We start from the raw sequence: 24164 nt of genomic DNA, 5'->3' as shown, positions 1-24164 counted from the left end.
GTCAGTGCAGCGAGTGTTCCTGTCAATTTCAGTTTTTGTGGTGTTGAGTGAGTTGAGGGACCCAATTTATCACAAACAGCCATCCCTGACAGGGACGTGGCATCCATGCCGGCCCCTCCCTGCTGTGGTAGTGACAGCAGCTGCCCATTGTGAGCGCTAGAGTGATGTGGCGTTGTATTACAAGGACTTACCCACCTGTGGAACTGTCTGCTCATGTCACATCCAGGCTCCAGAGCCCTGCCAGGGCCATCCGGCAAGGAACTGAGGCAGGCTCGGCCTGGACCCTCATCCAGGATGTCCAGCTGACTCTGCCACTGTCACCTGCAGACGGGCTTTAGGCTTCTGGTAGAGAGTGACCACAGCAGGATATTCATGTCCCTTAGGAGAGGAGAGTGATCATAGCTGCCTGGGAAACATTTCCTAATCACAGCTGTACTAGGCAGACCTTTCATATCAGCAGTGAACAGTTCAAAGCCATTTCATTTACAGATGCTTCTTATTTAAGGATTTAGGAGTTTAGACATGTTTGAGAGAAAGTGGATACAGCCAGTGTGCCTGAACTACTGTTAGTTAGACGTGAGTGGTTAGTCCAGGATACCCAGCCTGGCGTCCACTCTGGGGAGCACCTGCTAAGTGCTGTGACACAGAGGCTGAGCTGGTGTCCAGAGCAGAGCTTCTAACCTGGTGGAAAGGCAGGCCAGTAGGCCAGAGGAGAGCCAGCTGGGGGAGCACTGGCTATGGGAAGAGCAAGAGCCCCTGGCAGGAGGCCAGCAGCACCCACGGTGCCTCCTACAGCAACAAGCCCTGTGCAGATCCCACCACAGTGGTGACCCATGTGCTCCCTGAAAGGGACCCCAGGTCTGTGGGCTTCCCTACTTCCCCCTCTCTGTGCAGGAAGCCACATGTGCAGACAGTGCCTTCTGGGGCTGCTCAGGGAAATCCCGAGCACCAGGTGCTCCTGAGTAGCAGTCAGCAGGAAGACTCCTGGGACATTTGGGACTCTGCTTCTTGCCAACACTTGTCTCAGCTACCTTGATTAGTATTGGGGCTGCTGGCCCTGCTGCAGGCTGGGGGACTCAGAATATATTCCATCCCCTGCTAGCAAGCTGACCCCACCCCGGCACACCTGCCTTAGCTGTCGGTGGTCTCTTCTGAAGGCTAAACAACTTCCTGTCCACTGATGTCTGGGTGGTGATGACGGCTAGTCTGTGTCTGGACGTCTCTGTCCACTGATGTCCAGGTGATGATGACGGCTAGTCTGCGTCTGGACGTCTCTGTCCACTGATGTCCGGGTGGTGATGACGGCTAGTCTGTGTCTGGACGTCTCTGTCCACTGCTGTCCGGGTGGTGATGATGGCTAGTCTGTGTCTGGACGTCTCTGTCTACTGATGTCCAGGTGGTGATGATGGCTAGCCTGCAACTGGACATCTCTGTCCACTGATGTCTGGGTGGTGATGACGGCTTCTCTGCATCTGGACGTCTCTGTCCACTGCTGGCCTCCCAGTGTGCTGGGGTTATAGGCATGAGCCTCTATACCTGGCCACGTGTCCTATTTTGAAGAGTGGTCAACGTGAAAGTAAGCAGAAGCTGGAAAAGCCTGTGCCTCACTGTCCCATCCCAAACGTGGTGGGATTTTGTGGCACTCAGAGGGCTATGGTTCATTTTCAGGAAGCAACTCTAGCAGCCTCTGAAGATGCTAGGAAAGGTGATAGTGAGCCACAGTGCTTGTCCACAGGGCCCGCAGCCTCACATGAAGCCACATTGTGGGAGGCCATCTGGGAAAAGTTCTGTAGCCCTCCTGATCAAGATAGGGCAGTCTTGTGTGAGGCAGGAAAGGTTCTGGTGAGAAAGGCAGGGCACGACTGGTGCCCAGAGCTGTGAACACTGGTGTGTGTTGGAGCAGAGGCTGCCTGGGCTGCTCAAGGCCAGGCACAGCCAGAGGCTGCGCACCAGCTGACGGAGCAGGGCGGAGGTAGGTGAGCTGGTTGCCTGAGCTAACTTGGGAGGAAAACTGCAATCTAGTTTGGGGGTGAAACGAGATTCGGGTGGGCTTTGGTAGCCAGCTTAAATGCCTGCTGCATGCAGGGGACATGGCAGTGGAAGGTGGTCGTTATTTACCCACACGTGCATTGGCACAGTCAATACTTTGGCTGCCAGTGAATGCCTCCCGCAAGGTCTCCTAGAGCACCCGGGACTTGCGCCAGCCACTCCCTTCTTAGCCTCCCTGGAGCGACCCTGCTGGGTTAGCCTGCGGCTGCCCAAACACAAATCTTCCAGATGCTTCCTTCCTTAGTAAGGCGGATGAGCTGGACCACAGCTTGCTCGAAGTCGCCAGCTCTTCCTCATGTTCTATAATCCTCCGTGGTAGTCTCTGTCCTTGCCAGGTGTCAGCGGCCTGTGCCACCGCTCTGCACTGGCTACCTCCACTTCTCTCTGTAAGTTGTCTTTGCTGCACGTCCTCTGCGCCCCTCCATGGATTCCTCTGCTCCTCAGTGCCTCCCACCTGGTGGTCCTGTGTTTACTTTAACATGCCATTCTGCACTGCACTGCCAGAAACATGTTTGCTGTGTCCTGTGCAAATCCTCTTTGTTGTATGTACACAGAATGCCATGTCTTATTCAATGTGCACAGAATTCTAAAGGTTAACTGCACACCAGATTGCAAGGATGATTTCCTAAAAAAAAAAGTATTTTGCTGAAAATATCTGTTAAATATTTTGGAACACTTTAGTGATTTGATTAGATAATATTGAAAACAAAATACAGATCATGAATTGAACTCTCTAAACACATATGATTTGCCTATTGAATTTCAGATTGTTTTCTTTCAAACAATGTGAGAGGTTTGTCCTTTAGTTACCTTCGTTAAATAACCAAGTCATCATTCAGGATTTTTTTTGCTAAAGCTACACAATTAATGTAGCCTTCAACACATTGCTTAACTTATAGAAAGAAGCAACATGAGTAATCTCTTCGTTAGTAACACTTCTCCTTTTCAGATTTTCAGTTTACAGCTGTTAAGAATAGAATCTGTAACAGTCATAAAGAATGTACAGAACTTTTCTCAAAAACCATCCTTTTTTGAAGAGCCAGTTTGTTAGTAGTTGTAATCAAGTTCGCCATTTGTCTTAAACAGTTTTTAATCTTCACATTTTTAGTGGACTCCTAAAGATAGCATTTTTCATCAGCACAATAGAGAGTGTTTAAGTTCTGGTGCATCTTTAGTGTAAATAAGTCATGTTCTTTATATTTTATTCCAGAATGTCTTTTCTCATGAAGAGCAGGGGAAGGAAGGGGAGGTGGAGGGTAGGCGTGACACAGCTCGGCACTCCACCCTGGAGAGAGAGAATGTTGTTGAAGTTGATAAGAGCATTCGTTAGATAAGTTTTTTTCCATTTGTTTTGTAGGGTATAAAAGGGTATAAAGAATAATATAACAACCATTTGTCTGCCACCTGGTTTAAAAATAAAACATTGCTAATTGGATCACATTATTTGAAATCAAAAGATAACCTGTGAGCAGGTGATGAGGGCACTGCAGCTGATGCCCTGGGATCCAGCTCGCTCTTCCTCCACGGGCCTCCCAATGTCCAGTCCTGTTTGTTAAACAGCACCTTTGTACCTCCCTGCTGTGAGATGCCCCCTTACCAAAGGCTCCATTTCTGGATGTATTCTGATCTCTTCTGGATTTTCTTTTCTTTTCTTTTCTTTTTTTTTTTTTTTTGAGACAGAGTCTCACTTTATCACCCTCGGTAGAGTGCCATGGTGTTACAGCTCACAGCAACCTCCAACTCCTGCACTTAGGTGATTCTCCTGCCTCAGCCTCCTGAGTAGCTGGGACTGTAGGCACCTGCCACAACGCCTGGGTATTTTTTATTGCAGTTTGGCGGGGGCTGGGTTTGAACCCGCCACCCTCTGTATATGGGGCCAGCGCCCTGCCCACTGAGCCACAGGAGCCGCCCTTTCTTCTGGAGTTTCATCCCATCTCCTTCATCACTACGGGCCTGGGACGTTGTCCTAGGTACTGAGGCTCTTCCGTTTTGAAGCAGGGGCTATCCCCAGCTAGTTGTTCCTTTGGTTCACAATTTTCCTGCTTGTTTGAACCTATTTATTTTTTAACATAAATATTTGAATCAGCGTGTCTAGTTCCATTAGAGAAGAAAGCCTGAGATTATACCTGGACCCAGGTTAGATGTGAGCCCCAGTCTTCTGCAGTCAGGTCTCGCACACACCCGTTCTGGGTATTTCTGCTATGCCAGGAGGCATCTGGAGAAATGAGATTGTATGAATACTGCTGTCAGATAGATTTTCTTTAATTGGCCATTCTTGGAATTCTGCTCCATAGGGGATTTTTAATGGGGTTTTAATTTTTATGTGTTTGTAGTTTAGGCTATAAGAGGTTCTTTTCAAAGTAGAAGAGAAAGTAGCTATGTGAAATCTACTGAAGTGCTTGCATTTGCTGTTTTGCTTTGTTTTATAACCTTTGGTATAAGAGTAGGCATTTGTGGGGCGGCGCCTGTGGCTCAGTGAGTAGGGCGCCGGCCCCATATACCGAGGGTGGCGGGTTCAAACCCAGCCCCGGCCAAACAGCAACCAAAAAATAGCCGGGCGTTGTGGCGGGCACCTGTAGTCCCAGCTACTCGGGAGGCTGAGGCAAGAGAATTGCTTAAGCCCAGGAGTTGGAGGTTGCTGTGAGCTGTGTGAGGCCATGGCACTCTACCGAGGGCTATGAAGTGAGACTCTGTCTCTACAAAACAAACAAAAAAAAAGAGTAGGCATCTGTGAAAGCTGAAAATGTTGGCTTCTGCTCTGCAGGAGGTTTCTAGCGCCCATTCTTCATACACAGTACCCACTGCCTTCGCTTACAGCGTGACCGTTTGCTACTGCGAGACATTTTCCAAGTCCTTTAGAAGGAATTTTAATATGTAAAAGCAGGAACATGAGAACTGTACAAAGTAGGTGAATTGCATAGAGAGCTGGCTCACTCCTGGGCCTCAGCACTTACCTTCATTATGAGGTTTACTCTCCCTGGTCACAGACACCTGAGAGAAGTCAGCCTTCTCAAGCAAATCAAGTATTAATCATAAGTAATTTAGCCTTTTGCATGCCTTCTGCCTGTTTTTTTAATTAAACTTTTTATTTTGAGATAATTATAAACTCATATGCGGTCATAAGAAATTTGAACACGCACAGCATCATTTCTCTGGGATGGAATGCCCACTTGTACAACTGCTGCGTCACATGGCGTGTTGAACGTTTAGTCTAAAAAACTGCTGGTGGTTTTCCAGAGTGGCCGTCCATTTTACATTCCTGCCCGTGACGTCAGAAACCTCTTTCTCCACATCCTCACCAGCACTTGAGGCTGTCACTGTATTTTATTCTAGCTGTTCTCAGAGATGTGTAGTGGTACGTGACTGCGGTTTTCAGCTGCATTTCTCTAGTGGCCGGTGCCAACACCTTTTGTGGGCTGATTTACCCTGGTACAATGTCTCTTTGTGTCTTTTGCCCATTTTTAAACTGGATTGTTTGTTTTACTGTTGGGTTTTGAGACTTCCTTGTATATTCTCTTTGTTGGACATGTGGTTTTCAAGTATTTCCCTTCAGTGGGTAGCTTGTTTTTTCATATTTTTGACAGGATCTTTTGCAGAGCAAAAGCTTTAAATTTCCAATATATCCATCTTTTCTTTCAAGGACCCTGTCTAAGTCCTCTGCCTCGCCCTAGATCCTGAGGATTTCCTCTGTGGCTTTTCTAAAAGTTTCATTGTTTTGCACATAAGCCTATGATCCATTTCGAATGGATTTTGGATTGAGACGTGAGATGGGGTTGGTGTTGCCTGGGTGTCCCTGGCTGTCCCAGTGTGCCTGTCCCTCTGTTGTTGGATTGCTGGTGTGCCTGGGTCGGGTGTGACCGTGTGTGGCCCCTCACAGCACCACCTGCATGCATGCCTGTGCCTCCGTTATTAGATTGCCGGTGCGCCTGGGTCAGCGTGACCGTGTGTGGCCCCTCACAGCACTGGCTGCCTCCATGCCCGTCCCTCCGTTATTAGATTGCTGGTGCGCCTGGGTCAGCGTGACCGTGTGTGGCCCCTCACAGCACCGGCTGCCTCCATGCCCGTCCCTCCATTATTAGATTGCTGGTGCGCCTGGGTCAGCGTGACCATGTGTGGCCCCTCACAGCACCGGCTGCCTCCATGCCCGTCCCTCTGTTATTAGATTGCTGGTGCGCCTGGGTCAGCGTGACCATGTGTGGCCCCTCACAGCACCGCCAGCCTCCATGCCTGTCCCTGTGCAGTAACTGCGCAGATCAGACTGACTTTGCCCCCTTATTCTTTTTTGTGAAGACGCATTAAATCACTGTCGGGGCATTCTTACATCTCTGCATCTCACTGTTGCCATCTGTTGACTATCTTTTTTCCTTCAGTTTAAGATCTTCTTGGTACAGGTGATTTTTTTATTTTTTAAAATAAAAATTTAAAAAATAAATGATGTGATACTGTGAGACTCTGGCTCAGACTCCCCGTGAGCCCTTCCCCATGGTCTCTGCTAGTGGAGGGCATGCCTCACTCCTGCTGGCCTCCCTGGGGGCCCATGAGTCCATGCCACAGTGCAGGAAGGGCCAAGGCGGATGAGACACGGCCCCCATCATGGGGGCTCTGTGGGTCCTCCTTCTAGCCTGGCACCGTGGGGGTCAAGGCTCCTCTATGGTGTCTGACTGGAAGGATCCATCTCGTCGGAAAGGCTTCCCTGTCGCCAGCGGCCTCCTTTCCTGGCCTGTGCCTATTGACATCTGTTTCTGGCTTCTTCAGCTCCAAGTCAGACGTAATGAGGCAAAAGGAGAGATGAGGTTAGTCCTCAGGTCCAGGGTCCCTGGCTGCTCCTTCCCTGCACAGGCCTGTTTGTATATGACATCTGGGCATTTTTTGGTGCTCACCCCCAGGAGGTCCCTTCTGCCTGTTAGAACCAGTCTTCAGCCGAGTCCTTGGACAGGTTGAGCCATTGTCTCTGAATCTGGTCCAGTTTCCCAGCAGCACCTTGTGATCACCTCATGCCTCTGTGCTCTGCACACTCCCTATTCTCCTATCTTCACGGTCTGCGTGAGCCTGACCTCTGTCTGAGGCTCAGTTTAACAATCATGTCTCCATTTCTCTGACCTGACCCCACCAGCTAAGAGGCGCCTGGGGGCACCACACACTTGCCGAGGGCATGTTCCCTACATACGGGATCCTGTGCTTTTTCCTACATCTATCTTCCATTCTAGATTATACTTAAATCACTTTTGATTAAAAGTTGTCATAATGGGCCAGGGTTAGTGGTGGGTGCCTATAGTTCCAGCAATTTGGGAGGCTGAGGTAGGAGGATCGCTTGAGCCCAGGAATTCGAGGCTACAGTAAGCTGCACTCAGCCTGGGTCACAGTGACACCTATCTCTTAATTAATTTTAAAATAAAGCTATCTATAATGGAAATCTTAAAACATACAAATAGAGAGTTGCATAATGAACTCACACATCCCTCAGCCACCTTCAACAATTACCACTTGTATCCCATCTACTTCATTCCTACCACACTGAATATTTTGAAGTAAATTCCATATATTACCCTTTTATCTGTAAATATTTAAGTACACATTACTAAAAATTAATTATCATTTCTACACCTAAAGTAATTAATGATCCTTAATATAAGTAACCGTCCAGGTAATATTTAGTTAAATTTCTCAATTGCCAAGTCAGCCTGATTCATTTTAGGTTCTTGTATTATTTAGCACTAGGCTTTGTACATAATCCCTGAAAATATGTCTTAAAGTAACTAATGAATATGAAGTAAAAATGCTTTTAAAACTGTCTTGAAAACATGTTTTAATCTCTGCTCTAAATAGAAATTCACTTAACTTTTAGGAATAAATTTGCCCAACATATAGTGAGATTCAAAGTTATTAACAAATGATTATCATGAAAACTATGTATATTTTAAACATGATAAATGAAATGTACATAAGGTATACACATTTTGCTACTGTTTTCCTAAAAGTAATGAATTTGCCTTTTAATGATTTATAATACAAATTTTATTTGCATACAAAGGAATATATGGTTACAAAATTTGCAAATCTCTTTCCCCTTAGTTGCAGTCTGATGGGATTCTTTATTACAGACCACATATTAGTATAATATTGCAAAATATATTTAGAATATTTAGGAAGACAAAACTCTTAAATTTGTCAATAATTAGAAATTAGAATAATTATTCTCCTGCCAATAAATAATACATTATACGTGGCTGAGAAATTAAATGTTACCAACTATACGCATTTTAGTCTTATCTGTACTAGATGCTATTCAAGATGAGAAAGAAGTGGTCAAGTGAAATGCTGAAGGTGCTGGTTCTTGGTATGTGGCTTTATTTTATAACCACAACCCAGAGTCTGGCCAGAGTGCAGATCAGAGGGCAGGCAGGTGAGAGCCCCACGTGCATCCCACTGCCATCTGTTACAGGAGAGGGCTTTCAGAGGCATAGATGTCACCACCTCTGTCCCTGAGGAGAGCTCTTCGTGGCCTTCCATCCCCCAGCATCAAGCCCACCCTCTGGGAATGCCCCTGAGACTTCTGCTGTGCTGTCCACCTGGTATCTCACACAGGAGAATGCCTATCAAGAGTCCTCTGCTGCTCCAGAACCTGCCAGTGAGGAGGATTCTGTCCCCAGTGGCGATGGAACTTCTCTGATGAGACCTAAATTATCATTTTGCCATTTTTCCTTCAATTGAGAACGCCGTTGTAATCATCTCCCCAGGGTAGGCTTACCTCATGATGCTTGTGCCATGGGAATTCAAAATGCTGTTTTCTTGCTGTCTTTCAGACAGAAACAATCTTCGCCAGTCAAGAAACTCTCAAAAGTCTTTTGCCATGGATTTAGAAGATGAAGAAAACATGAGTAAGATTTAGGCCCATCATGTAGTAGCAAATAGCTAATTTTCCGTTAATATGTTGGTGTTTTTGTAAACTTATTAATGAGACCAGTTCGGGAAAAGTGGTTTTTCCTATGTGGTGTGTGCTACTGATAGTTTCATGTTTTTAATTTTTGGCACGTTCTCTGCAGTGGGTATCAGTGTCGACCATGGGCATTTTCCTGACAGTCACGTGCCTAGGCATTTCACTCCATCGTTTGTGATTTCTGGAACATGCCTCTGGCTGTGTGTCCTGTGCACCTGCCTGGCTTCACGTGAAGTCATGTCACAGCTGGTTCTCAGAATACTGCTGTGAATTTTCATCTGTGCAAACAGAAGATGAGCTTTGGGATTAACTTAAATACCTAGTCATTTGAATACGGAAATGTTTCCCTTCAAAAACAGAGGAGTCTCTACATTTTGAGGGAAAGGGTTCGTGTGTGTCTGGTAAGCTTGAGTACCTGGAGCTGGTATTAGCAGAACTGTCTGGGGTCCCTTCCTCCTCCCCACTCTGTGCTCTCTGGGGCCCAGAGGATGGAGCGCCTTGGGGTCTGCCAGCTTTTTCCTCTCTCAGAGTTGTTCTCTATGAAAAGTTCAAGGGACATACTTCTTCTATTTTATCTTCAGTCCCAGAGAGCAGTGCATTTAAATAAGGTTTAAATGTTGCCACAGAAGCTGGGAGAGTTTAGGGGGGGAAGTTACAACAAATACATTATTTTTCTAACTAATATATCTGGATGTTTATAGTCTCACTTGTCTCAGGAAGAATATGCAGCTCTACATGATAATGGGAGTGGTTATTGATCATTGTAATTCAGCTCAGCACTTTTCCCTGTGACGTCACACAGAACTGGTCACCTGAGGTCTTAGAGTTGTTCTTCCCACCGCATGAATCCCATGGCAGCCCAGTGGGACGCTCAGGCCTGGTAGTGCTGCTCCTTGAGCTCCCTGCCAATGCTGTGGACAGAGCCGGGTCTTTGTGAGGTGAACTTCTCAGTGTGTGGTGTGAGGGTCGGCATCCTCGGTAGGCGCTACCCAGAGCCATGTGACCAGGTGCTCATGTGCTCAGCTGACACCTGTGCTGCCTCTCCTGTGGGTTGGTTTCTCAGATTGGTGTTCTCATAGTCCTGCTCTTGAGCTCTTTTCATAATACTACCCTATGTTGTCACTGGGCACATCCTCTCAACATTTCCATTTTTGCCACCATTTTTAAAACAGAGATCATGCCCACACTCATATAGAATATGTGACCTTTGTCTGCCCCATGTAATTTTCCTCCTGAAGTACATGTGCAGGTGTCCCCAAGTATCCCACTTGGAGGTGTGTGCAGATTCCCGCAGTATCCCACCTGCAGGTGTGTGCAGATACCCTGAGTATCCCCCTTGAAGATGTGTGCAGATTCCCCCAGTATTCCACCTAGAGCTGTGTGTAGATTCCCCAAGTATCCCCCCTGAAGGTGTATGCAGCTGTCCCTGAGTATCTCACCTGGACTTGTGTGCAGGTGTCTCTGAGTATCCCCCTGGAGGTGTATGCAGATTCCCCAAGTGTATGCAGCTGTCCCTGAGTATCCCACGTGGAGCTGTGTGCAGGTGTCCCCATGTGTTCCATCTGGAGGTGTGTGCAGAGTCCCCGAGTATCCCACCTGGAGGTGTGTGCAGAGTCTCCGAGTATCCACCTGGAGGTGTGTGCAGAGTCCCCGAGTATCCCACCTGGAGGTGTGTGCAGAGTCTCCGAGTATCCACCTGGAGGTGTGTGCAGAGTCCCCGAGTATCTCCCCTGGAGGTGTGTGCAGAGTCCCCGAGTGTCCCACCGGGAGGTGTGTGCAGAGTCCCCGAGTATCTCCCCTGAAGGTGTGTGCAGAGTCCCCGAGTGTCCCACCTGGAGGTGTCTGCAGAGTCCCCGAGTATCTCCCCTGGAGGTGTGTGCAGATTCCCCGAGTATCTCCCCTGGAGGAGTGTACAGAGTCCCTGAGTATCACACCTGGAGGTGTGTGCAGAGTCCCCGAGTATCTCCCCTGAAGGTGTGTGCAGAGTCCCCGAGTATCCCACCTGGAGGTGTGTGCAGAGTCCCCGAGTATCTCCCCTGGAGGAGTGTGCAGAGTCCCTGAGTATCACACCTGGAGGTGTGTGCAGAGTCCCCGAGTATCACACCTGGAGGTGTGTGCAGAGTCCCCGAGTATCCCCCCTGGAGGTGTGTGCAGAGTCCCCGAGTATCTCCCCTGGAGGTGTGTGCAGAGTCCCCGAGTATCTCCCCTGGAGGTGTGTGCAGAGTCCCCGAGTATCCCACCTGGAGGTGTGTGCAGATGTCCCCATGTGTTCCACCTGAACCATGTGTCCCGGTGTCCCGGAGTATTCAAACCTGAAGCTGTGTGCAGATGTCCCCTTATATTCTACCTCAAGAGTGTGCCCAGGTGTCTCCAAGCCTCTGTGGTTTCAGAACTGTGTACTATAGTTCCTGGCTGCGGTCATCTCCTGTAGGCAGAAATGTTATTTCATGCAAATTTTATAACTAGCCCTACACTTATCCTGTGTTAACAACATAATGAAGAACTCTCCTCACTGGTTTTCTTGGAAAGATACATTGCTAGTTCTAGTGCCAAAACTTTGACCTGCCAGCCCTGTGTTTTCTGTCATTTTGAAAGCAATGAAAACTTCTATCCTGATTAACATTCACATTTATGAAAAGCAGTTTGTGATCTGTAAACAGAAAGCGTATGTTTAGGAAGAGTTGTGATTGTGGGATATCCTTCTCTAATTTTAATATTTTATTTTCCTTTATATAGCAGCATTGTTAATAGATGGAATGTGCACAGAACCTTGGTGCTTTTAAAGTGAAGAATAATTTAGAATGTTTATAATCTGCGTTACAGAAAGTATAGAGGTTTTCTTATCATCTCAAGATTGCCAGTCCAATACTGATTATTTTTATTCCTGAAAGCATATGGTTGTTTCGGAGGTTATAAATTTTGTTTTTGATTAAACGCATATCAGAATACATTTATAATGATTTGATTTTCTATGTTGATAATTGTTTAACGACAAATGTAAGCACTAATCCAGTATGTTATGCTCTTGCTCAAATTATTAATCTCTGAATTCCACCTTGGTTCTGCTCTTTTTAACCTCTTTTTCCCTTTGAGCACCAAAAGGAGTAACCTATCGAGCTTTTGTTGGAGGATGTTATAAATGGAAATTTAGTGTTCATTCCATCCGCTTTGTCAACTGGGGGGAGTGGTGTGTGCGGGGCAGAGCCTCTCAAGGGAAGGTTTACAGACCCCAGTCTCTGTCACAGTGCAGCAGCGTTCTCCTGTGGGCTGTGTCCACACCAGGGTTGTTCCTCCGTGCCTCGGCTGAGTGACAACAGCCCTGGGATTAGAGGTCTTTAACTGCACAGCGTGGCAGCCAGTGTGGGCCTTTGTTACATCAAACCTTCCCAAGGGTGGAGAGGATGAATATTTTCAGTTTTTTAGTTTGCTTAACATAATGAGAATCTATTTTTGCATTATCTAGTAGAAACAGATCCTAAAGCCCCCATATTGGCGCATTCGTAAACTGGTTTACAATTTCAAAAATTATTATTGTGGATTTTTAGGAGCTAGTGGAGGAAGTCTTTAAATACATTGTCACCCCAGCCCTGCACAGCCTGGGACTGTTAGTCCCCGGCTACTTTACTTACAGCAGGTGGCCCGAGAAACTCACCAAGATAAAAGGGAATGATTTCTTCTTGTTTAAAAAGCTTGATGGGAAAAAAATAAAAATAAAAAGCTTAATGAACTTAAAGGGAAGAATGGACACTGTTTTATTCCCCTTTTAAAAATCAAAATCATGTTTATTTTGTCGTATACTTTTAGAATTCTAAAATTATCTTTAAGTCTAAACTACCTTTAAAAAATGGATAAACAAATTATTCTGAAAACTCATTAAATAATTATAAAAGACAAAATTGCCACATAGTATATTTATGAAGTCAGGATGTGGTAGCGTCTTCAGGATCAATTTTATATCTTGTTTTTACGTGTTTCCCCTACCACAGAATGTATTGGGAAATCAGATTAATCAGTCCCCATACAGAATGAAAATTTTGTAAATGAGCAATGAAAATAAATTCATATCCCCCAAAAATAATTTCGAAACCGTGATACTTTATACAATTATATAAGCAGTTTTCTAAGATTTATTCATAAAGTAAATAAAATAATTCCATATTATGGTTGAATATTTTAAACCTGAAAAACAAATTAACTTGTGACTGCATGTTTTGAAATTGTGTTTCCTCTTCTGAGATGCTGCAGTTTAAAACCTATAGATAATATGATGGTAAATGACAAAGAAAAGGGGGGAAAGGCTAAATAAAAGGCACACTTGTCTGTACACTAATTAAATTATCATTTCATTATACTTAGTAGTATAAGATCTTAGATTAACTTATCCCACATTTTGACAAGCTTGAAAAAGTTTCTCTAAGTGCTTAAGAATATTATCAGTAGAAAAAAATTATTTACCTGTGGCTCAGTCCGTAAGGCGCCGGCCCCATATACCGAGGGTGGTGGGTTCAGGCCCAGCTCTGGCCAAACTGCAACCAAAAAATAGCCGGGCGTTGTGGCAGGCGCCTGTAGTCCCAGCTACAGGAGGAGGGAGGCTGAGGCAAGAGAATGGCTTAAGCCCAGGAGTTGGAGGTTGCTGTGAGCTGTGTGAGGCCACGGCACTCTACCAAGGGCCATAAAGTGAGACTCTGTCTCTACAAACAAACAAAAAAAAAAATTATTTAAGGATCTCATCTTTTAATGCAAGAGCAGTTGGTGACACTAAATAGAAATGGTTTTAGTCCCTAGTACATAAAATGTCAAATTACTTTTTTCAGTGGAGGCTGAGAGTTCTTTGGCTAAACGTATAGCTCTTCACGTTTATATCAAGGAATAAAATGTAAAAGCACACATCACTTAACCAGTTACAAAGAGAGATAAAGGAATCTATAAATTTTGCATTTACAAGATCCTGCAACGAAGGCGTTGTAAGTTACTCTTTCTGGGCACCACAGGTTCCAGCAGCACCGACATTAAGGAAAATCGTAATCTGGACAACATGCCCCCCAAGGACGGCAGCACACCAGGGCCTGGTGAGGGCGCCCCGCTCTCCAATGGAGGCAGCGGTGGCACCAGCAGGAAGCGGGCCCTGGAGGAGGGCAGCAATGGCCACGCCAGGTACCGGCTGAAGAAAAGGAGGAGAGCTCCGGGGCCTGTCCTCCCCAAGAACGCCCTGATGCAGCTGAATGAGGTCAAGCCCGGACTGCAGTACACTCTGCTGTCGCAGACGGGGCCCGTGCACGCGCCTCTGTTTGTCATGTCCGTGGAAGTGAACGGGCAGGTATTTGAGGGCTCTGGCCCCACAAAGAAAAAGGCAAAACTTCATGCTGCGGAGAAGGCCTTGCGGTCCTTCGTCCAGTTCCCCAACGCCTCTGAAGCCCACCTGGCAATGGGGAGGACCCTGTCTGCCAACACGGACTTCACGTCCGACCAGGCCGACTTCCCCGACACGCTGTTCAATGGCTTTGAGACCCCAGACAGGTCAGAACCACCCTTCTACGTGGGCTCCAATGGGGACGACTCCTTCAGCTCCAGCGGGGACCTCAGCCTGTCGGCATCCCCAGTGCCTGCCAGCCTCGCCCAGCCTCCTCTCCCTGTCATGCCGCCATTCCCACCCCCGAGTGGGAAGAACCCCGTGATGATCTTGAACGAGCTGCGCCCGGGGCTGAAGTATGACTTCCTCTCTGAGAGCGGGGAGAGCCACGCCAAGAGCTTCGTCATGTCTGTGGTGGTGGATGGTCAGTTCTTTGAGGGCTCAGGGAGGAACAAGAAACTTGCCAAGGCCCGGGCTGCGCAGTCTGCCTTGGCAACGATTTTTAATTTGCACTTGGACCAAACGCCCTCCCGCCAGCCCATCCCCAGTGAGGGCCTGCAGTTGCACCTGCCACAGGTGAGGAAACATGCTCTGCCTTAACACGCATGGGCGTTACTCTGATGGTGCTTTGCGCAGCATTTGTTTTCCATTGTCACTGTTGACCTTCCATCTAACGTCACTCTGTCCTCCCCAGGAGCAGTTTCCGGTAAGTCTGGCTGCTAAGGCCATGTAGTAAACAAGAAGGCTGACTAGCCTCCCAGCGCATACCAGGCTGTCTGAGGGCAGGGAAGGAACAGTATTCACAGCACGGTCTGCAGTGCCCTCCTCACTGGGTAGCCCCGCCATCGTGACCCCTACCCCCACCTTATAGCAAACCTCTGTCTGGAGAGAGGGGAGGGTGAGCTTGAACTTGGGAGTCTCACACACGGGAAGGTGAGGCTATCCCATCAGGGTCAGCTCCCACCCGAATGGCTGGTGGCTGTGTTCCTAAGGCCAGAGCCTATCTGAGCAGAGGGAGAGCCAAACGGCAGTGAGGAGGTGTCAGAAGGGCAGGTGGGGTGGAGGGGACCCTGCACTGAATGTCCCAGCACCTGCCATTTGCCTGAGTTTCTCTGTATCTCAGAGTCCCCCATGCTCAGGCCAGAGGCGGGCAGACACTCTTAAGTTTGGTCTTGCTCTCCCTCCCCCTCAGTAAAATCAGAGCAAAGAAAGAGAAAGTGTCAGCGGAGCCCAGATTGGCTTCTGTGAAAGAGGAAGGGTAAAGAAAACAGCATGTGGTTCTCCCCTCTAAGCCCAGAGCTCTCTGATTAGTGTTGCTTCTTTTCCTGGAAATCCAAACTTCTGCCGGTCTGTCGTAAAAGTTATTCTTTGACCCTCCTCTTTATTTATGCCTTTGCATCAAAATATTATTCACTTTGAAGATAACACATATACTGCATTTGACCAGAATAAAGGAAGGACTCAGGATGGATGGATAAGGTGGCTTGTGACCCCCCCGAGACTCAAGTGTGGGTCACGGTGTTTCCTCTTTTGCCTTTGGATGCAGTTAGAACAACCAGCTGTGGTCTAGGATGACCAGTAGTTACTAGTTTTTAAAGAAATTTATTTTATTTTGCCTAAAGCAACCAAATACAACATCAGTATAAAGTAATATAGTCAAAGTATAACACTGCTTATCAGAATTATTAGTCCATTCATCATTTTACAGACCAGTGACACTAGATCCCATGTGATTTTTTTTTTTTTTTATTTTCAGGGTTACTGTTTGCTAAAATGTTTCAGACTAAGTTGGAAAGATTGCCAGATGTGACTTGTCTTCTCAAACAAGACCACTGAAGTCACATCAAACCCTGTGATTCCAGAAGCATGGGGGCCTGCGGTACAGACTAGGGGCAGACAGGGTGTGGGGACATCAGTCCTGCCCCAGGGACGTGGCTATGGCCTTCTAAGATGGGTAGGGCAGGACTGAGGCTCCTGGGGAAGGCCTGCAGGGCATCTGCTGGGATCCATCCGCTGCCTCAGCCCCACCTGACACCACTTTCCTCCAGGTTCTCCACGTACCTGGCACCATTTTCTGGACCTGTGTAGTCTGGAACCACTGGGGCTCTTGGAGAGTGAGCTGAGATTTCCCTGGTTCCTGACACAGTGTTCCCTTACAGCCACTGTGTCTTTGGAGCTCTCGATACCTTGGGAATGTAACCCTGTGTTCCTCCGAGGACCTGGGGATGGCCTTCCCATAATCATCCTCATGGCCTTATTGCTGGACTCCACTGTCTTTCAGTTGGAAATTTCAACACATATGTTCCAGAGAAGGTGAAAAACCCTATTTCCCTAAACAGTTATCCAGATACCTGGATAGCCTGAAGGCTTTTGCTTTCGTATCCACAGTGGGATGAGGGGGCTTATAAAACAGACATGCTGGCCATGTGATGACTAGTTACTCTGCCGTACGAGTCACTGTCATGGCAAGACTGAGCATCATCACCAGAGCCCAGATCTGGGGACAGGCCTTTCGTGGCCCTGTGTGTCGTTGCAAGTAAATGATGTTGTCTGGGACTGTGTGACATGGATTTGACTTTTAGGAACAAATTATTTTTGTCGTTATTTCATCTACCCTGAAAATTGAGAGAGTGGTCACTTCATTAACCATACAGAATGAGGCTAGGATCCTGTTAAGGGGATTTGAGAACAACCCGTGTGCCTCTGATGCCTGTCCTTGGCCCACATCAGCATGAGTGCCAGACCTTCGCAGTCTCCCTGAATGCTATGGTTCAGCTTCTTTCTGCCTTTCTCTGAATATCTGGAGATGTGCTTAGCCTTATATGACATAGGAACTTAACTTACCATTTTTTCTTCCGTGTAAATTTGAATACTTGGTCTTTATCTCTGATCCCCGGCCATTGTGGTGTCTGCACATCCTGCGCTCCCACATGCAGGCCCCCTACACCGCCAGCACCTCTGCTCGTGGCAGGCCCTGGCAACTGGGCACCTGTGTCCACTCCTGAGCACTGTCCTCTGGGCTTGTCGGTATTTGCTGGTGCAGTGACAGCAGGAAAACATCCTGACAACGATGTTTTCTCCAAAAGTCATCATTTAAGATGAGTGACTTTTCTATTCATTTGGGGAAATATTCTATTAAAGGCCAACCTGGGAACAATAGTTTTGCCTGGTGGCCATTTGGTTATCCAGACAAGTGTAAGATTGGTGATGTGTGGGTCAAAACTGGCCCTTAATGCATACCTTCCAGCAGATATCTCTTCTCAGTATGTCCGGTGGCCATAAAAATAAGACCAAATCTAGCAAATATGTGGGCTCCTAAGAAGTGTTCCTTTGGCACAAGTGATTATCCAATCTGATGAAGGGCCAGATACACATCTAGCACCTTCCTTCAAAGCATGAGTCTTGGGTCCATCGTAGCACGGTTCAGTCTCAGTGTCAGAGCTCTCACAGCTCTAAGTGGGTGCTGGCCTCCGAGCCAGTGAGCCGAGCTGCAGACATTTGGGAATAGAGGTTGAAATAACTGGGAAGTGTCTCTGCTCAGCACCTTTGAGAAGGAGGTGCTGGGCTCAGCCTGTGCTCCTTCAGCTGACCTCACCCTGACACTGTCCCTTTTGCTTGTGATCCTGCTTGTCACCCTGCTATGTGCCCCTAGCCTTGCGCAGCCCCAGAGCTGACTGCAGGTGGGCGAAGGCAAAAGGGAGTCTTTCACTGTCTCCAAAGCCCTGTCTGAAGACGGGAGGCTTTGGAGAGCAGCACCAGGTGGGCATAGGGGACAGGCAGGTGGCCCTGGCAGGCGCTCTTGTCCCTGTGCCTCAGTTTCCTCTGGAGGACAGGCTGGTGTTACAAGGATCATAGGGCTGGCTTGTGTGAGCGCTGACTCCCATGTGGGCATGTTGAAGGACACCCAGCCAGATCCTATATGTATGACCCTTGGGTGTCAGTTTCCAAGAACGTTTTGGAGGAAACACACACACTTGTTTGAGAAATTTGCCTGTGTGGTCTTCCAGGCAAAGTGTCACTTGTAAGTGTCACTCTTTGCAGAAGAGTGGGTGTTGACATTCAGAGGGTCAGCCCTGCTCCAGTGTCGGTGGGTCCCTAACCCTTACGTCTCTGCTCCTCTCCCAGGTGTTAGCTGATGCTGTCTCACGCCTGGTTCTGGGTAAGTTCGGTGACCTGACCGACAACTTCTCCTCTCCTCATGCTCGCAGAAAAGTGCTTGCTGGCGTCGTCATGACAACAGGTGAGCATACTGGTGCAGCATGCTGCCCTGCCCACCACCACGTTCACACGCGTGAAAGGCTCTCAGTCTATAGCAGCCACTCTCACACGCCAACCAAGAAGGGTTTTCTTCTTTGTCTTCAAAACATCTGCTGAATGGGAATGTGGGAGCTGCACTTGCAAGCCCTTTTTCCTATAAATGTTCATCTTTTAATCCTAAATTCATTTGGAGAAAGCACACTGTGTTAATAATATGTAATTCCTGTTACTTTTGTCGGGGGTGGCTTCATCTGCTCTGGAAAGCACAGCTTCATTGAAACTAGGCTATGTCTGATTTATCATTTAACTACTGATGCTGCCAGGTAAGTTTCTGACTGTTACAGGGTAAGGAGAAAGCTCATACAAGAGTAGAAAATCCTAGCTTGATGTCTGTAGCTCAGCGGCTAAGGCACTAGCCACATACACCAGAGCTGGCGGGTTCAAATCCAACCCAGGCCTGCCAAACAACAATGACAACTACAACCAAATAATAGCCGGGTGTTGTGCTGGGCGCTGTAGTCCCAGCTACTTGGGAGACTGAGGCAAGAGAATCACTTAAGCCCAGGAGTTGGAGGTTGCTGTGAGCTGTGATGCCATGGCACTCTACCCAGGCTGATAGCTTGAGGCTCTTTCTCAAAAAAAAAAAAAAAAAACGGTAGAAAATCCCTGAAAAAAGCAAAGTTTAGGATGACAGAAGAAACCTTATTAAGTTTGTGTAGAAGTCCCAATAGTAGCAAAAGGAATCCCAGGAGCCCTTTTCTGGGGGTGAGAGCACTTCCAGGCATTTCCTGAGCAGCTCCTGGAAAGAGGAAGCCATGTCTTTAGCCACTGCCTGGCTCCCGGGAGTGTGAGACACCTGTCCCGTGGGGCTGTTCCTCCTGGAGTGTGCTTAGCTTAGTGTAGATAGCAGAGAGGCAGGGAGCTGGGAACGGTTTAGCTGTCTACACCTGCCAGCGGGGAGGACCCTCCCCCCAGTTCTGTCTGTGGGTGACCGTGTTGTCCTTCCACCTGAGAGAGCGCACCTGTTGCTTTCTGGAAAGGAGGGCATGAGCTGTGACTCTTGGCCTCAGCGCACCATGTGGGTACCCAGGAAGCATGGCTGCTGTTTGACGGCTGCTGCTGTATTCCTGCAGCATGTGGGAGGCAGAGGAGGTGCCCTGGACAGTGACTGGGTCTCAGCGTTTGTTCCGTTTGATGCCTGCATCTCCTTCCTCCTTTAAGCTCTCTCTGCTGTTAGCTTTTACAGCACTGAAAGGGGAACACCTTCCCTGCTGAGTAGAGTTCTCTAAGTAAGGCTCTGTGCCTCCTTCTGAGCACCAGTGAGTTCTGGTTGTGTTCTGTCACCCGGTTCTCAAACCCCCTTAGAAGAGACAGACTACCTTCTGGGAGCATTTAACATCTCAGTGTGTGTCTGACTGCAGACCATCTGCTCAAACCCCAAATTTATAGCTGATATCAGTGCTGTGTAGAAAGTGCCAGACGTCTGAGTTCTGACCTCAGATGCTCTTGCCAGTCGAGTGGCCCTGGGCAGGCCATGAGCCCCCCCTGGGCTCTAGTATCTATATCTGTAAATTGAGAACGGTGGTAGCAGGAACAGAATAGAATGCCAACAAGGCTGATCCAACTGATACTCCCATGAATTATGGTCACTTGGTGTGGAGGACAATCCACCTGACTCACCTGCCCATTCTGGTCACTTGGTGTGGAGGACAATCCACCTGACTCACCTGCCCATTCTGGTCACTTGGTGTGGAGGACGACCCAACTGACTCAATGCCCATTCTGGTCACTTGGTGTGGAGGATGATGCACCTGACATCCCTGCCCATTCTGGTCACTTGGTGTGGAGGACGATCCACATGACACCCCTGCCCATTCTGGTCACTTGGTATGGAGGACGATCAAGCTGACACCCCTGCGCATTCTGGTCACTTGGTGTGGAGGACGATCCACATGACACCCCTGCCCATTCTGGTCACTTGGTGTGGAGGACGATCAAGCTGACACCCCTGCGCATTCTGGTCACTTGGTGTGGAGGACGACCCACCTGACACCCCTGCGCATTCTGGTCACTTGGTGTGGAGGACAACCCACCTGACACCCCTGTGCATTCTGGTCACTTGGTGTGGAGGACGACCCACCTGACACCCCTGCGCATTCTGGTCACTTGGTGTGGAGGACGACCCACCTGACACCCCTGCGCATTCTGGTCACTTGGTGTGGAGGACGACCCACCTGACACCCCTGTGCATTCTGGTCACTTGGTGTGGAGGAAGACCCACCTGACACCCCTGCGCATTCTGGTCACTTGGTGTGGAGGACGACCCACCTGACACCCCTGCGCATTCTGGTCACTTGGTGTGGAGGAAGACCCACCTGACACCCCTGCGCATTCTGGTCACTTGGTGTGGAGGATGATTCACCTGACACCCTGTGTGTGCCGGTCCCTTGGTGTGGAGGATGATCCACCTGACACTCCTACGTCTGCCGGTCCCTTGGTGTGGAGGATGAGCCACCTGACACCCCTGCATGTGCCGGTCCCTTGGCGTGGAGGATGATCCGTCTGACACCTCTGCACATGCCAATCACTTGTTGTGGAGAACCATCTACCCAGTTAACTATGAGGCACATGAGCTTACTCAGGTAGTGGTTGGGGGCTCTTGTCAGTGGATTTGGAGTGCCTCTCTATGGAAGTCTCCGTCGCTCGTGCTCCCACCCAGCATGGTTACCAGGACAGAGACTGATGGAACATGGCGAGTTCCTTCCTTCCTTCTTTTCCCTCTGGTGCCCGTGAACTATCCCCTCCTGCCCCTGTGGTGCTTCGATATTTGACACTGAAGTTAATCAGCAGATTAGTCAGTATAGGGCAGCGTCCCCAGCTGCACCAGTGGTGAATGTTCAAGAAAACACTTCCACCTTCCAGAAGAAGTAACTTCCTTGAGTCTAGAATCTGCTCACAGGCAAGGTGACCCACAGTGTGCAGCTGTGCCAGCTAAAAGCAGGTGTGAGGGGATGTATGGGGTGAGCTTGGGAATCCTGTGTCCCCTGGAAAGGCGAGTCACTGAGGGCACCAGCGCAGGAGCACAGGCAGCAGGCACAACCAAGGCAGCAGACAGCTTCTCGTTTGTTTTCCAGGCACGGATGTCAAAGATGCCAAAGTGATCAGTGTCTCCACGGGAACAAAATGCATTAATGGCGAGTACATGAGCGACCGCGGACTCGCACTCAATGACTGCCATGCGGAGATAATATCTCGAAGGTCCTTGCTTAGATTTCTGTACACACAACTTGAGCTTTACTTAAAGTAAGTTCAATAGGAAAGTAAAGGACGCTGTTATTAAAACCAGTTTTTCTCATTAAAAAACATTGCAAAACTTTCATTGTTTCTGTAATCACTGAAAAAACTCAAAATGTTGACTTTATCAGTAATAATAAGATTGAATCCCTCTTTTCCATAATGCTGAAGCTCTGAAGTAGAGTTCACTAAATTATAGAACACACACTTGCATAGACACATCTGTACACATGTACATAATATGGCCATAAATTTTAAGTCTGTTCAGTAAACATGGTCATTTTTATGCTAATCACTGTTTCTAGAAAGTGCTAATCATGTGTCTAAACTGATTTTCCTTACAAAGACGTTTCCCACAAGTGGTCTCTCTGTTTTAAAGTCATAAGTGAGAAGGAAAAGCTGCTTACATTTGGATGACACATCCATTATTGAGGGGACAAGAGCTGTTGTAATGACTATAAACATATACAATTAATGTTCTGATTGAAACTTATCTTTCCCCTGTTGAAAATACTGGCCTCTGAAAATCATTTTTTAGCTATGATAGACTAAATTTTGACTAGATATAGCTTTAAATGTGACTTTTGCAACTTTTTCCTTTCAGTAGCAAAGATGATCAGAAAAGATCCATCTTTCAGAAATCTGAGCGAGGAGGGTTTAAACTGAAGGAGAATGTCCAGTTCCATCTGTATATCAGCACCTCTCCCTGTGGAGATGCCAGGATTTTCTCACCACATGAGCCCATCCTGGAAGGTATAAGACTCAATTTTCTAACAATTGACTGTTTCTCAAGAAGATGTATCATTACCTAGCAACACATAAAATAACAACCCTACATTAATGTCCTCCTCTCTCTTTTTAAAATTTTAGTGTTGGATGTGGATATAATCGGAAGCTCTATAAAAACATGGAAGTCTTAATTTTCTATTAACATAATTAGAAAATGTTGATGAATGAAATGCTTATTCTGATTAACCAAGTATTAAAATAAAGTGAAGGTATTAGATAAAAAATTATCTCTATTTAAATTTGGTTAATAACTATCTCTACATCATCAGAGATGCATGTGGGCCTCCATATCTCTGATGAATTATGGTTTACTGAATGTGTGATTACAGCCTTTGGCTGGTATTTCAGAAGCAGATAGATGCTAAGGAAAGCAGGATCACTATTGAAGTCCTATTTTATTGCATCCTTGTTTGCATATGAGGTTAGCACTTCTGTTTTTTAGTAATTTGTACCCACATCCCTTCTCCCAAACTGAAGCAGGGTTTATTCCAAATAGATGTCGATTATGTTATTTTCCTTGGTTGTAAAAACAACATATATACTCACTGTGAAAAACTGCTAAATATTTTTTAAAATATAAGAACATTAAAATCACCCATATTCATGTAATCCAGACTAGTCACTGTGGATTCTGTTTTAGCACACTTCTCATAGATTTATTTCTGCATCTGTCTGGGTTTATTTTTGAAGTTTTAAAAATATAAGGGAAGAATACTAATAATGCCCAAGTAGCCGTCACTCAGAATCGGCACGTGTTAGCATCATGTCCTACTTGCTACAGTTCATTTTTAATGATAGAAATAAATCGTTTCAGTTAAAATAGAAACCCCCTTTTTTCTCCAACTCCCAAGGAGACCACTTTTGTGAATTTGGTTCATTTTATGTCCTTATGTTGTAGGTGTGTTTGTGTATATGATATAAACATAGACATATATATGCAAAAACAGTATTTTAAATTTGTAGGGTATTGTTAGATATGCTTTTCAATAAATTAGAGATTTGCTGTCTGTGGGGTTTTAACCCTACTTTTCCCTCTCAGAACCAGCAGATAGACATCCAAATCGTAAAGCAAGAGGTCAGCTTCGAACCAAAATAGAATCTGGCGAGGGGACAATTCCAGTGCGGTCCAACGCGAGCATCCAGACATGGGACGGGGTGCTACAGGGGGAGAGGCTGCTCACCATGTCCTGCAGCGACAAAATAGCACGGTAAGGGGCACTCTGCAGCCACGTCCCTGCACGCGATCCCTGCGCCCCGCTTCTCTCCTCCCCTCTGGCTTTTGTCCCTATCCCTACTCTGGTGTAGCAGGTGCTCGCTGAGGGTCTGAATGGAGCAGGGTGCTCCTTCAGGTGCTCTCTGAGAGCTGGGGGTCAGAGGCAGGGTGCTCCCTCAGGTGTTCTCTGAGAGCTGGGGGTCAGAGGCAGGGTGCTCCCTCAGGTGCTCTCTGAGAGCTGGGGGTCTGAATGGGGCAGGGTGCTCCCTCAAGTG

The 24164-nt window shown here is 47.3% G+C and overlaps 1 protein-coding gene across 10 annotated transcripts in view; it reads left to right on the top strand.

Annotated features, from left to right (window-relative positions):
• Positions 1 to 24164, top strand: part of ADARB1 (adenosine deaminase RNA specific B1) — a 237759-nt gene that overhangs the window by 179340 nt on the left and 34255 nt on the right. For 9 of the 10 annotated variants that reach the window (XM_053565096.1, XM_053565091.1, XM_053565092.1 and 6 more), the window contains 6 exons: positions 8853 to 8927; positions 13978 to 14912; positions 18462 to 18576; positions 21728 to 21896; positions 22492 to 22640; positions 23716 to 23884. In XM_053565096.1, coding sequence (XP_053421071.1) covers positions 8900 to 8927; positions 13978 to 14912; positions 18462 to 18576; positions 21728 to 21896; positions 22492 to 22640; positions 23716 to 23884 — 1565 coding nt within the window. In that variant the 5' untranslated portion in view covers positions 8853 to 8899. Of the gene's footprint in view, positions 1 to 8852; positions 8929 to 13931; positions 14913 to 18461; positions 18577 to 21727; positions 21897 to 22491; positions 22641 to 23715; positions 23885 to 24164 lie in introns of all 10 variants that reach the window. The other variant, XM_053565099.1, reaches the window with a different exon arrangement.

This window comes from Nycticebus coucang, chromosome 16 (genome assembly GCF_027406575.1).
Source record: "Nycticebus coucang isolate mNycCou1 chromosome 16, mNycCou1.pri, whole genome shotgun sequence".
Lineage (NCBI taxonomy): Eukaryota > Metazoa > Chordata > Mammalia > Primates > Lorisidae > Nycticebus > Nycticebus coucang.
This window is presented reverse-complemented; position numbering and strand designations above follow the sequence as displayed.